This window comes from Triticum aestivum, chromosome 1D (genome assembly GCF_018294505.1).
Source record: "Triticum aestivum cultivar Chinese Spring chromosome 1D, IWGSC CS RefSeq v2.1, whole genome shotgun sequence".
Lineage (NCBI taxonomy): Eukaryota > Viridiplantae > Streptophyta > Magnoliopsida > Poales > Poaceae > Triticum > Triticum aestivum.
The window spans coordinates 238706246-238719665 of record NC_057796.1 but is presented as its reverse complement, the minus strand read 5'-3'; the positions used below and the strand labels follow the sequence as shown (position 1 = coordinate 238719665).

Here is a 13420-nt window from a genome sequence, read left to right as displayed (position 1 = left end):
GCTCGCCAAGATAAGAAGATGACCGAGCTTCTCGGCCTCCTCTCAGCCTTGAAGCCCAACCAGCTTCGGGGACTACTGTCGGAGTAAATGGCCACGGGTAGCCTAACCGACTCCCCCTGGCTCTTCGAAAAATTATCAGGCCAATCGAGCCTTCAAGCATCCAGAGCATGGGGCCGCCTTCCTCTGGCCGGCTATCCCCAGGGCCGACTACCAGAAGGCGACCCGGCCTCAAAAACCTTCCCGAAGAAAGCTACGAGATGGCCGACTCCAGGAAGCCGGCCCGGAGAGGGCCGACTCCCAGAAGCCAGCCATGAAGAAGGCCTGACTCCCAGAAGCCGGCCAAGACTGCACCCACCAGGGCTGCACCCACATAACGGTGATAAGACGGGGCGTGGCCGCAGTACAGCCCACTAGCCCCGAATCCCGGAACATGCATGGCCACAGGGCGCCGTACGGGTCAGCCATCCCCCGTCCGGCGCGGCATTGTAGCCATGTTGACCTCGATGTCACCCACAACAGGCGCCAGTACGGCCCGCGGGCGGCGGGCCCCTTTAGCCAGAGAGACGCTCGAAGGCGGCCCGGCCTCCCCTAGTCGGCCTGGGGCGTAGCCGGCTCCCAATAGCCGGTTGCCTCCCTCCCTCGAAACATGTGCACCATTAAGGAGACAAGACGAGGTGAGGCTACAGTGAGAGCCCGCAAGGCGGCGGCACTGTAGCCACGCTTACCTCGACAAAGCCCTCGTCATCAGGGGTGAGGCAACAGTAACCAGCCACCGACAAGGCCCCCAGGCGGTGGGGCCGGCCTGTCGGCCAAGAGGCTGGCAGCCGGCGGGACCCATCAGTCGGCGGGCCCCAATGGCCGGCGGAGAAGCCGGCGAGCACAGACACCGGCTGGGACCCGCGCCCAGCCGGATTACCATTGTACCCCTGGGGGTAGGCCTATATAAATCCCCCGGGACACCCATGCAAAGGGTTGATCTCACAGAGTTTTACACACCACATAGAGAGAAAAGGAGAGCTAGCCTTGCCCTTCTTCTTCCCCTAGCCAAACAGCTCAAGGGGCACTTGTAGCTACTTGTGTTGAACTAGTGATCATGCGGAGACCCCACAAAGCAGGACTAGGGGTGTTATCTCCACGGAGAGCCCCGAACCTGGGTAAGATTCATCGGCGTGCATGTCTTCGCCTTATCCCGTTTCCAGGCACCGGCGATGTCTTACTGGCTCCCACAATGATAAGCCACCCGTTGGCATATGTCGCACCTACCACCCGACAAAGAGGTCGAGCCTGACGATGTTGTTAGCTCCGGCCATGGCGTGGAGACATTTAACAATGACGCTTGGAAGAACAAAAGGTTGGAGTGGGTAGAGGCAATGTGGCTTAACAGAGGTCAGTGCAGGATTTGAAGAAGAGGAAGAAGAAGAAGAAGAAGAAGCAGAAGAAGAGGAAGATGAAGAGGAAGATGAGCAACACCGATGAACTATCCCCTATTTATCCAATGGCTCTTAATAATTTGTTCTGTCATTTGATAGTAGTTAAGATGAACTGTCGTTTGTTTAACTAGCTGGCACTACATGTTCAGATTGTGTGTGGTAAGCTCACCACTAGTTAGAAGTGGTGACAACACCTTATGCAGGTTGCAACCAAACACCATGTCATATGTGCGCCTAATGCAATGCGGGCAACCAAACGCCAGATCAAATATGATTGTCTCATGCAACTAAGGTACATGCAGGCAACCAAACTATGTGCATCTGGAGTCTTTTTGCCTGCATCCCCTCAAACCGGCTCACTAGAGCCAGGCTCGCCGGGCCAGACTCGATTGGCATTGTAACGAAACACGCCCTTAATAACTCAGTTTCACCAATGTCACGCTCCTCGTTGTTGCTCATCAAGTCCACATCTTCGCACCTTGAGCTGCACTTGCATTCTCTCTAAAATCAACTCACACGAGTTCGGAATTCATGCAACTTACAAATAGTTCGTGCTAAAAAAATCTAGAATATTACTTCGATGAAACCACATGAAAATTTGCATATGTACTACTTTGCACAACCTGGATAAAAAATATATGAAAATACGCAAGTTGTACTATGCTACACAATACTGAGGCTAAAGGTTTTTCCTCTCATCGCGTGCGGACTGGAACCCAGTCGCTGCCAGGAGAGGCCAACTTTCCGGTGTCATTCTCGAGTGGATCCCTTCACTGACGTTCTCTCGGTCGTCGGTGGTGAGGGGGTCATTGGATCCCGTGTGTGCAGATCGTGTATCTTTAGGTTTGAAGGCCCTATTAGCTTAGGTTTTTGGTCGTTGACGTCTTAGCTTTGGCAGCAGCGAGGGCGCTGAATAAAGAAGCTCCAATTCTTCCCCCGACGAGGCGATCAACTCTATAGTCAGTGATGGATTTGGGAACTTGCCTGTTCAAACGGAGATGTCGTGGCAGTGACATCCTTGTGGTAGACTTGTGTCTCGGCCTCAACCATTGCGACGACTTCTGCTCCAGCAGCGACGCTGAGCTTGGGAGATAGTCAAGGAGCGGATGCAGATAATGGTCTGCATCAACGACATCTCGAAGACGAATCGTGTGATGTGTTCGTGGTTTGTGGCTTCCTCGTCCGGCGTCTTAGTCGTGCGAGGGTGCCAGGTCAGGATTTCGATGGCGTGTCCGGGTGTTGCCCCTGCCTGATTCGTTCAACGACAATGGTTTCATATTTGTTGAGCCACCTTGGAGGTCCGCAAAGCTGCATATCTGCGATGGAGCCGCGCCGAGCTTGGGTGAGAAGGTGATGTGTGCCCTTTGGTGGCTGTTGTGGTGGTGCCGAAGGCAGACGACAAGCATTGTTGTCAAGCTCTTTCAGTCTTGATTGTAATTTTTTTTCTTGATCGGTGATCCTTTGTTTAAAGGATAGTATTCTGTTGTTTTTAAAGTTTTGTGAGAGGTGGATTTCTACGTGGCTTGTACTACTATGGGCTAATTCTTTTGGGGCAACTTGCTTATTTTTACAGCCAGCCTTAAGACTCAAAAGTTATGATATGAATGGAGTAAATTGCAGAAAACCACCACTTTAAAGGCTATGTTTGCAGAAAACACTACGCTACATTTTTGTTGCAGAAGACACCATATCTAGCGTAATCTTTTTGCAAAAACCACTGATCAGTGGATTTGGCTTTGTTGAGCGCGTTTATGACAGATGGGTCCTGTTTTCTGCTTACGTGGCATAACATATTAGGTTTAATGCAAAAACGCCCCCAACTTTCTTCCCCCTGCTTCCCAGGCCCTCGAACCACACCAGATTCCTTCCCCTCCTCCCACCGCAACAGGCAAGCGTGCCCACGATCTCAGCGCCGCTGCTCCGTCCCCGGGCCGCCGCCGCCATGCCCCATGCCGGATCCGGCCACATCTGCCTCCACTGTGCCCACCCGACACCGGATCCGGCGGGAATGCCCCGCCAGCTCGGCGTGGTGAGCGTTCGGGGCTACGGCGTCCACTGCCCCGATGACCATGGGATGGCACGAGGATGAAGAAGAGAGGCCAGGGTCAGTGCAAGAGCCCGACGCCGGCAGGAAGGCTGCCACACGGAGTCGTCGCTGTCGTTCCTCAACAAGGACGCTGTGACTGGGCAGCCGGGGCGGCAACCGGAGCAGCAGGGCCGGCCTTGGGAAGAAGAGCTCGGGAGGACGAGGGAGACAGCCTGGAAATGAAGAGTGCGGGAGGACGACGGCCGGAGCAGCAGGGGCGAGCTGCCGCTCATCGACGGTCCGGCAGCGGACGATGCAGCTCGACAGCGTGCGCGTGCACTCACTCTGGTCGTCGTCGAGATCCAGATTGGGCTCGCCCTTGTTGTCATCCTCCTTCTCCCATTGCCTCCTTCCACCGGCGAGGTCCACTGCCGCTCCAATCCTCCATGGGCGCCGCCCAAAACCAGTGAACAGAGCCCCTGGGCGATGTGCTGCATGTTTGTTCGGAGCTAATTGCGTTTTACATTTTTTATTCAGGGGTGTCTATGTAAAATTTTAGGGACTAGTTTGTAACTTTAGATTAAAACCTATCTGGCACAAAAAGTTATGCCACGTAAGCAGAAAACGGGACCCATCTGTCATAAACGCGCTCAACAGAGCCAAATCCGCTGATCAGTGTCTTTTGCAAAAAAATTACGCTAGATATGGTGTCTTCTGCAACAAAAATGTAGCGTAGTGTTTTCTGCAAACCAAGCCTTCAAAGTGGTGGTTTCGTGCAATTTACTCATATGAATGAGATATGTATTGCCGTGAATTTTTTTCTCAAAGCTGAAGAAGTGTCCATGCAGGTCGGGTTAACACTTACTAGTACATCTTTCTCCCATCTCTATCTCACGATTTGAGCCATCCATTTTCCAAACAAACGGACCTGCCGGAGGCTGACCCCTTTTCCAAATTCCAATCAAGAAGCCTGGAGTCCCGCTACCACACACATGGATCACGAATTCACGAGTCACCAGAGCTCACACCCTCACAACACCCGACCCACCGCGTTGGCCTTGGTCAAGTCAGTCCTCCATCTCCCCCATTGCTCGTCCACACAGAATTATTATTGACGACAAATCATAGTCCGCCAAAGGAAAAAAGAAGAGAGCGTCAGTAAACTTCTCCTAATTTCGACCCAGTTGCTCACACATATCTCACGGTCGCCGTCACTCTCACTGTGTAGCCGCGCGTGCATATATATGCGTGCCAATGCCACTCTTTCTCCACAAACCTAGCAGCAGCAAAACACACCAGCTAGCCGCGCACCATTGATCACCTTCTCACCCTCCTTCTCGAGAGTTAGCTGAGAATCATCCTGAGGCAGTGGTAATGGCGGGCCCAGCGGCGTCGTTGAGGTTCACGGTGAGGAGGAAGGCGGCCGAGCTGGTCACGCCGGCCGGGCCGACGCCACGGGAGCTGAAGCGTCTCTCGGACATCGACGACCAGGATGGCCTGCGGTTTCACATCCCCGTCATCCAGTTCTACCGGCGCGACGCGTCCATGGGCGGCAGGGACCCGGCGTCGGTGATCCGGGACGCCGTGGCCAGGGCGCTCGTGCACTACTACCCGTTCGCCGGCCGGCTGAGGGAGCTTGAGGGTCGTAAGCTCGCCGTCGACTGCACCGGCGAGGGCGTGCTGTTCATCGAGGCCGACGCCGACGTGCGCCTGGAGCACTTCGGCGACGCCCTGCAGCCGCCCTTCCCGGGGCTCGAGGAGCTCGTCTTCGACGTCCCCGGGTCGTCCGAAGTCCTCGGCACCCCACTCCTCCTCTTCCAGGTAACTTTGCCTTTCTTTCGTGAAGCTGAAACACTAACGCATGTTTGTGTGCACGTGCGAGCGTGATCGATGCATGGGCATGGCTGACCGTTGTTCGTACGTTCAGGTGACACGCCTGGCGTGTGGAGGCTTCATCCTGGCGGTGCGGCTGATGCACACGATGGCGGACGCGCAGGGGCTGGTGCAGTTCCTGGCCGCCGTGGCGGAGCTGGCGCGAGGCGCGGCGGCGCCGTCGGTGCGGCCGGTGTGGGAACGGGAGCTGCTGGAGGCGCGGAACCCGCCGCGCCCTGGCTTCGCGCACCGGGAGTACGACGAGGTGCCGGACACCAAGGGCACCATCGTGCCGCTCGACGACATGGCGCACCGCTCCTTCTTCTTCGGGGCCCGGGAGGTCGCCGCCATCCGGTCCCACCTGGCGCCGGGCCTCCGGAAGCGCGCCACCACGTTCGAGGTCCTCACGGGAAGCCTGTGGAAGTGCCGCACCGTGGCGCTGGCCCCCGACGCCGACGAGGTGATGCGGATGATCTGCATCGTCAACGCCCGCGGCGGCAAGCAGGGCGGCGCGAGCGCCATCCCGGCAGGCTACTACGGGAACGCGTTCGCCTTCCCGGTGGCCGTGTCGGCCTCCGGCGACCTGTGCGCGAAGCCCCTGAGCTACGCCGTGAAGCTGGTGAAGGAGGCCAAGTCGGAGGTGGACGTGGAGTACATGCGGTCCGTGGCGGACCTGATGGTGCAGCGCGGGCGGCCGCACTTCACGGTGGTGCGCGCGTACCTGGCGTCGGACGTGACCAAGGCCGGGTTCGGCGACCTGGACTTCGGTTGGGGCAGGCCGGTGTACGGCGGGCCGGCGAAGGGCGGCGTGGGCGCCATCCCCGGGGTGGCCAGCTTCCTGATCCCGTTCAAGAACGGCAAGGGCGAGGACGGCATCGTGATCCCCATGTGCCTGCCTGGCCCCGCCATGGACAAGTTCGTGGAGGAGATGGGCAAGCTGCTGCGCCCGGCCGTCGACGTCCCCGACATGTTCCCCGCCATGATCAAATCTGCGCTCTGAATCAGCGAGCGCGCGTGCACTGTCCCATCGTCCGTTTCGCTGTCCGTAATTACGTCCCCGGTTATTTGTTGGTGAATAGTGGGAAGTTGTTAGTAACTACAATAGAAATTTAATCCGCAGTGGGTGTGTGGTGCTGATTTGTACAGCGCTTGTGATGGAGCGGAGTGAACAAGGCTCGTCGGATGCAGTGCGGCTGACGGGCGCGCATGGGTTGTAAAAGGGTGACTCTGTATGTGTCTGTTTGAATAATTCCAATGTATTGCCATACCATTTTGAACAGAAGTGCCATGCCATTCTCTGCTGCCTGTTGCTGTATGTATATGCCTGTCTCCACGAAACAACAATGCATTTTTTGGGTGTTGGCTGCCTTTCTTGTAGCTAATGGGCCTTCCACTAGCCAGAGATAGCGATAGCCTGGACAGCCCTGAGTCAGTTGCCTGCCGTAGTACATGCTCCTCGACCTTTTTTTTCGTGACATCAACGTTTCCTCCTCGTCCTGGGTTTCTGCCTAATTCATCAAGTTTTTAGTTTTTTTTTGAGAGAGAAAATATTTCACCAAGTTTTTTTTAGTATCAAATAATTCATTGTTCAAATGTTCTGGAAACTAAAACTCCCGCAATAATTTAGCCAAAGTCCCAGCCCATTCCTGTAGCTAGATGCTGCTAGCTCAATATCAGGCCAGAATGGACCTCTAGAATATTTCTGGCAAAATCCAGTCGTCGCCCTATCTGTCCGTCTTTCTATGGAGTGCTCGTTCCGCGCCCTAAGAACATCTCCAATAGCCGCGCCAAAAGGCGCGCGCTAAACCGAATTTTTTGCGAGCGCGGGACGTTTCGGCGCGCTCCAGCGGTGGCAGGAAAATCGCGCGCGGGGAACGGTTTGCGCGCGCGGGAAAAGGCGGTAGGTTGCGCGCTTTTTTTGGTGCACCGCTTCCGGCGCGCCTATAAAATGCGGCGCTCGCCACGCGCCTATTCCACACGCTTCTCTTCCTCTTCCGCTGCCACGCGCGCCTCCACCGCTTCCTCGGTTGCTTCCGCTGCCACGCGTGCCACCGCTCCAGCGCCCTGCCACCATGCCGCCGCGCCGCCGAGGAGCGTCGGGCTACCGCGGCGTCCGCCAGCGCCCCAACGGCGGGTTCTACTCCGAGATACGGTCCGGCCAACTCCGGCTCGGCCTCGGCACCTTCGAGACGGCGCACGAGGCCTCCCGCGCGTACGACACGGCGGCGTGGCGCCTAGGCAGGCCATGCCAGCAGATGAACTTCCACGACGTCCACACGCTGTAGCAGGCGCTGGACGTCGCCCCGCCGCCTCGTCTTCGCATGGCACAAGACCGTGCGTATCACGCTGAGCGGCAGAACCACCTCCTCGTCGCCCATGAGGACGAGCGGATCATGGCGGAGTGGCGCCAGCAACACCCGGAGGACGTCACCTACGAGCAAGCCTACTGGGCAAGGCGCCGCGCTGAGCGGTTGGACAGGAGTTGGCGGAAGGCCCTGGCGCTATCCCAGTGCGAAGTCGTTGAGAATGGTGGTGAGACGATCTTTGCGTCTGATGATGATCGTTGGGAAGACATGTGGCTCGATACCTCGGATCAGACCAACGAGGATGGCGACGATGACGATAACGACGACGACTGAGAGTAGGCTGTAGTTGCACTATCTAGTAGTTTTTATCTATGTCCTTGCACTATCTAAAATAGTTTTTATCTATCTATGCTATGGAACTACGTAAAATATCTATGTATCGTTTTTTCTATCTATGAATTTTATTAAAAAAAATGTACGCACTGTTTAGCGCGCGCTGCATTTTAGCGCGACCGCTGGAGCTATGCGCGCGCGCTCAATTTTGACGCGTCTGCTGGAGCCAGCGCTGCCGGCCGCGCCAAACCAGGCGAACGGTGCGCGGCAAATGCCTTTTTTGCGTGCGGCGCGTTGCGCGGCTGTTGGAGATGCTCTAAGCATCGGTGAGCACTGCTGACGCTTGCACGCGGCGCCTAGCGGGACGGCCGAGCAACATGCTGAAAATGACACACAAAGAAAAGAAATTGTCAGTAATACTGCGAGAAGGAGTAATCTAACCGAAAATCAGTTTCTGAGCTCGGGCTCAAATGATCCCGAAATCTACACCACCAACTCACATGTGGATTCGTGCCATCCAGTGTATTTCACTGTCGTATTTTTATTTTCCCACTCAACCGCTGTATCGTAATCATTGCAACGGTGCGTTACAGCAGCGAGGCGGAACAGGCAGCAGACCGATGGATCGGCGTGTTTTCAGAGCCTGGCTGAGCCATCCACTCCGCCGGTCTCCAAACGGCGCGTAGACGGGCTGGCTTTAAATGCACCCACCCATTGTCTCGCCCTCCATGTCCAGACACACTGAAACAGAAAAATTCCCATTTCATACGTAGCAGTGACCATTGCTCTAGCCCTCCAAATTCAGTGAGAATCCTTATTTTAAAATGCACGTAGTTATTTTTCATTGCCCCGGCAATCACCTCTTACTGAAAATGAGACCAACCTGAGTTTCGGCAAACTGCAATTTATTGAGAGAAAAAAATGGCACATCGAACATGTCCTAGCAAATATTTTAGTTTGACACTTAAGTTACAGTCTGCCAAATGCATGCCACAAATTGTTAAACAAACCTATGTTTACAGCCTAGGACATGCCTCTCCAAACTGAGGAACAAGCGTGGAGCAAAGCTCACAAAAACACACCAGAAAATCTTCGGAACTACAGATTATCAAAATTCAGTTTTAATGTTTCAGCAACACCCATCCGCCTAGTGCAAGTGGTCCGACGATGTCCTTCCATGCCGCAATTCTTGCACTTCCCAGGACTCCGCGGTTTTTTGGGTGCATCCCCTCTTTTTTTTGGGTGTATCCCCTCTTTCGGACACGTAGTCCGCTTGTGGCCCTCTCGACGACATGTGTTGCAGAACCTTGTAGACTTGCTCAGCCCCTCATACGGTGCCTTCTCCCTGCTATTTGTGGGTCTCCGGACCCCTCTCTGCTCCTCTGGTACTGTTAGCCCATGCAGAGCATTCACACTGACAAAGTTCCCAGTGCTAATGCATTTTTCGGCAATTTCGTTGCCAACACAAGCCATCAATCCGTTCCCAGGTAATGTATCACGAACTAAGCCGACCATGCGGTCTTCAAAACCCAGACTATCCCTCCTCTCGGCAAAAGATGCTCCACTCACCATTAGAGCATCCAGACCAGCATAAATGTGATCGAAAGCACCCAAACGTACTACATCCATGGCTTTCAAGCACAAGGTGGAGTGCTTACACGTGAATGACAAGTTAACTGGATTATCTCTCTGGTACTGAACCAGATGTTGGGGTAGTATGTCCCTCGCGTCCTTTGTCCATCGCTTCAATATATGCTTAGCCAGGAGTTCCTCAACATGAAGTATTTCCATCACCTGCGTTAGTGCAAAAACGTTTTAGTTTTCTTGGTCGCGGATACATTTTCTTTTCGAACGAACGGAGTTGATAAGTCAATTCACCCTTAGAACATGGAAGCACAAAATTCCAGTGTGCTCGAGCTGTCCACATTCGCACGTAAATTCTTCTGTCTTCACTTATGTTGACCTCGTACTCACCCTGCTCATTTGTCCCTTTTTGCTGCGTACTTCCTCATCTTCTCTATTTCAGTGACATTGTACGCCGCCGCTTCAGTTCAGTCCAAGCTCAGGCCTTACTACACTCTTTGTTGGCTCCTCTACGTATTTGCGGATCGGCTTATCCATAGCACTCATTCTGGAAGGGCATGGCATCCGATCTGGTGGTCCACTACCCAGCCATAACCTGCAAATTCATGACAACGCATGACAACGCCATCGTCGGACCACTCTCTGTTCTATATATAACCAAAGTCAGACACCAAGACAGCACAACTCAGAATTGAAATGATAGCCCAAGGCTCCAAACGATTCAGATGCACACAATCCTGTACTAACCCTACGTTGACTGAAACGCAGACATTCTAATCAACTACAGCACTAGGCCCGTTCAGCGGTAGTACCTCTGAACTTGTTTTTCAGCACCCAGTAATGTGTAGGCACCAGACATTAAAGTTAAAATCCTACAGCACTAGGTGTTTGCCCTGAATATATGCTCTGACATATAATAATGCGCTGGTACTAGAGATAAACGTTAAATTCATACAGCACCAATTGTTAGAGTAGTCATTATGGTATACGACTTCTAGTCCAAGTCAGTTTTGTACCCCTACTCCAAGTCGGTTTGTACCCTCTTATATACTCTTGTATGCCGCACCAAATCATCAATAAGCAATAGTTTTATTCAGCTTTCATGGTATCAGATACCGGTCCCCGGGTTTAGGGTATGGCTCCGCCAACGCCGCCGCCGCCCGGCTACTTCGAGCGCCGGGCCGCACTCATCGCCAAGGCTGCCAACGCCGCGGCCGCTTCTCTCTCGGCCCTCACCATAGCTCCACAAAACTACCCTGCACCCATCCTCGCCGCACCAATATCTCTTGCTGACACAATCTCCGACGTCAGCCCCTACATCCCCATAGTTCTTGATCTCGTCGCCCACAACTACTATCATTGGAGACATCTCTTCAATCTCCACCTCGGCCGCTGCAACCTGCGCTCGCATGTCGCCGCCAACTGTCTTCCCCGCCCCGACGATCCGCAATGGTTGAAAGACGATCTCGCGATCGTCCAGTGGTTCTACACCCGCATCACCACCGAGATCTTCAACATGCTCGATCACGACGGCGCCACCGCTGCCAACATCTGGCACTCCCTCCGTCAGCTCTTCCAAAGCAACACCGACGCTCGAAAAAACGCTCTCCACACCGAGCTTCGCAATATGGTGCAAGGAGACGCCCCGGTGAACTTGTTCTGCCAGCGCGTTAAGACCATTGGTGATGAGCTCCGCGAACTCGGCGATACAGTTAGCGACTCACAGCTAATCAATATCGTCGTCATCGGCCTCAGCGAAGACTTTGACAAGCAAGCCTCGTTCATACCGATGATACGGCCCCCTCCTACCTTCGCTGAAGTTCGTTCCCTGCTACAACTCGCGGCGGAAACACAAGCTCGCAAGGACTCCCGCCCCAAGGTCTTTCATGCTGCGGCTCGTCCTCCTCTGTCGTCTACACCAGCGCCGCCTTCTAGGCCGGCTCCTACCGCCGGGCCGTCCGCATCGTCATCTGTTCAACCGCCCCCAGGCTGGCGTCCTAGTCCGAACTACCGCGGCAAAAACCCTATCTACAGGCCGCCGTCGACTCGTTCGGTTCCGCCTACGACATCACCAGCACCGAGTCCTGCACCACCCACCAGTGCTCCATCTGCGGTTCCATGGCGGCCTCCTCATGATCCTTGGACGGGGCTTGTTCAAGCATGGCCCATGCCCTGGTCCGCTCCGTCCACCCTCGGTGCTCCGCCGGCATACTCAGGTGCCTGGCAACCCGGCCTTCGGCCGCCTACTGGTGCTCCCGGGGTTCTCAACCCCCGACAGCCGGCCAATGCCTACTACACTCCCCAGCCGGCCCTACTGCCTTCACCATCGTATCCGTCGGCACTGCTTCCGACGCCACCCTCACCTGCGACGCCAAGCTGGGATCAAGCTGCCTTTCTCCAGGCCATGAATAACTTTGCTGCACAAGGAAACTCAGGTACGGATTGGATCTTTGATTCAGGGGCCTCTAGTCATATGTCTGCATCTAGTAATTGGTTATCTTCTTGCACTAAATCTCCTTTCCCTTCCATTATCCTTGGAGATGGATCATCTATTCCTATATATTGTGTTGGTCAGGCTCAACTTCCCTCTTCCACCAAACCTCTTTTACTTCGCGATGTTCTAGTTGCACCCGCCCTCATTAAAAATCTTATCTCTGTTCGCCAATTTACTTGCGACAATCTAGTTTCGGCTGAATTTGACCCTTTTGGTTTATCTGTGAAAGATTACCTGACCAAGGCCGAGATCGCTCGCTTCAATAGCTCCGGTGATCTTTATTCTCTTAATGGAGTTCCTGCCGCCACCCCTCCAACATCCATGCTGGCCTCCGTCGATCTCTGGCATCGTCGCTTGGGCCATCCCAACCCCGCCGTCTTAGCTTCTATGCTTAGTGAATTTACCATACCATGTAATAGGGACTCTCATAATTCTGTGTTTTGCGAGTCTTGTCAATTAGGCAAACATGTGCGTCTTCCCTTTAGTTCCTCTAGTTCTTGTAGCACTTATCCCTTTGAATTAATACATTGTGATTTATGGACCTCTCCCATTGCAAGTGTTTCGGGTTTTAAATACTACCTTGTTATCCTAGATGATTTCACCCACTTTGTCTGGACTTTTCCTCTACGCAACAAATCCGAGGTCCATTCTCTTTTCCTTAATTTTCAACGCTATGTGTCTGTTCACTTCTTCCTCCCAATTCGCTTTATCCAATGTGACAATGGTCGCGAGTTTGATAACATTAAAAATCGTACTTTCTTCTTACAACATGGCATCCTGCTTAGGTTCTCATGTCCCTACACCTCCCCTCAAAATGGTAAAACAGAACGCTCTCTTTGCACCCTCAATGATATAGTTCGCACTCTCCTCATTCAATCATCTATGCCTCCCAAGTTTTGGGCTGAAGCCCTACACATGGCCACCTTCCTTCTAAATATTCGACCTTCTAAAACTAAACCCAACACTACTCCCTATTATTCCCTCTTTCTTTCCCACCCCGACTACTCCGCGGTTCGTGTTTTCGGCTGTCTCTGTTTTCCCAATGCCTACGCCACTTCTGCAAATAAATTGTCACCACGCTCTATCCCATCTGCTTTTCTCGGCTTCTCTGACGAGCACAAAGGCTATCGCTGTCTCGACCTTCACACCGGACACGTTCATGTCTCTCGTCATGTCACGTTTGCTGAGCACATTTTTCCTTTCTCACAATGCACTACTACACCACCCAACACCCCTAGCTCCGCAAACACCCCCTCTCCCCGTCCTTTCCAACTATATACTCCCCTACCTGCCGAACACAACTTATCACCACCACCATTAACACCCACCATAGCCAATCCCAACCATACACTCACCCCACCCGAGACGCCCCCAA

General features: G+C 53.9%; 1 protein-coding gene and 1 pseudogene across 1 annotated transcript; one reads left to right on the top strand and one right to left on the bottom strand.

Moving 5' to 3' along the window:
- The first annotated feature begins 4742 nt into the window (after positions 1 to 4742).
- LOC123181204 (benzyl alcohol O-benzoyltransferase) lies at positions 4743 to 6610 on the top strand. The gene is made up of 2 exons (XM_044593458.1): positions 4743 to 5277; positions 5384 to 6610. The coding sequence occupies exons 1-2, from the start codon at positions 4831 to 4833 to the stop codon at positions 6326 to 6328; spliced, it is 1392 nt and encodes a 463-aa protein (XP_044449393.1). The 5' UTR covers positions 4743 to 4830; the 3' UTR covers positions 6329 to 6610.
- A 1510-nt stretch (positions 6611 to 8120) lies between these two features.
- On the bottom strand, positions 8121 to 10179 carry LOC123158682 (uncharacterized; annotated as a pseudogene).
- Between the last annotated feature and the right edge of the window lie 3241 nt (positions 10180 to 13420).

Excerpts from the sequence above, each read along its gene's own strand:
- LOC123181204 (XM_044593458.1), top strand. The coding sequence starts at position 4,831 with ATGGCGGGCCCAGCGGCGTCGTTGAGGTTCACGGTGAGGAGGAAGGCG. Across the intron at positions 5,278-5,383 it reads CCCCACTCCTCCTCTTCCAG|GTGACACGCCTGGCGTGTGG; the intron begins GTAACTTTGCCT and ends TCGTACGTTCAG.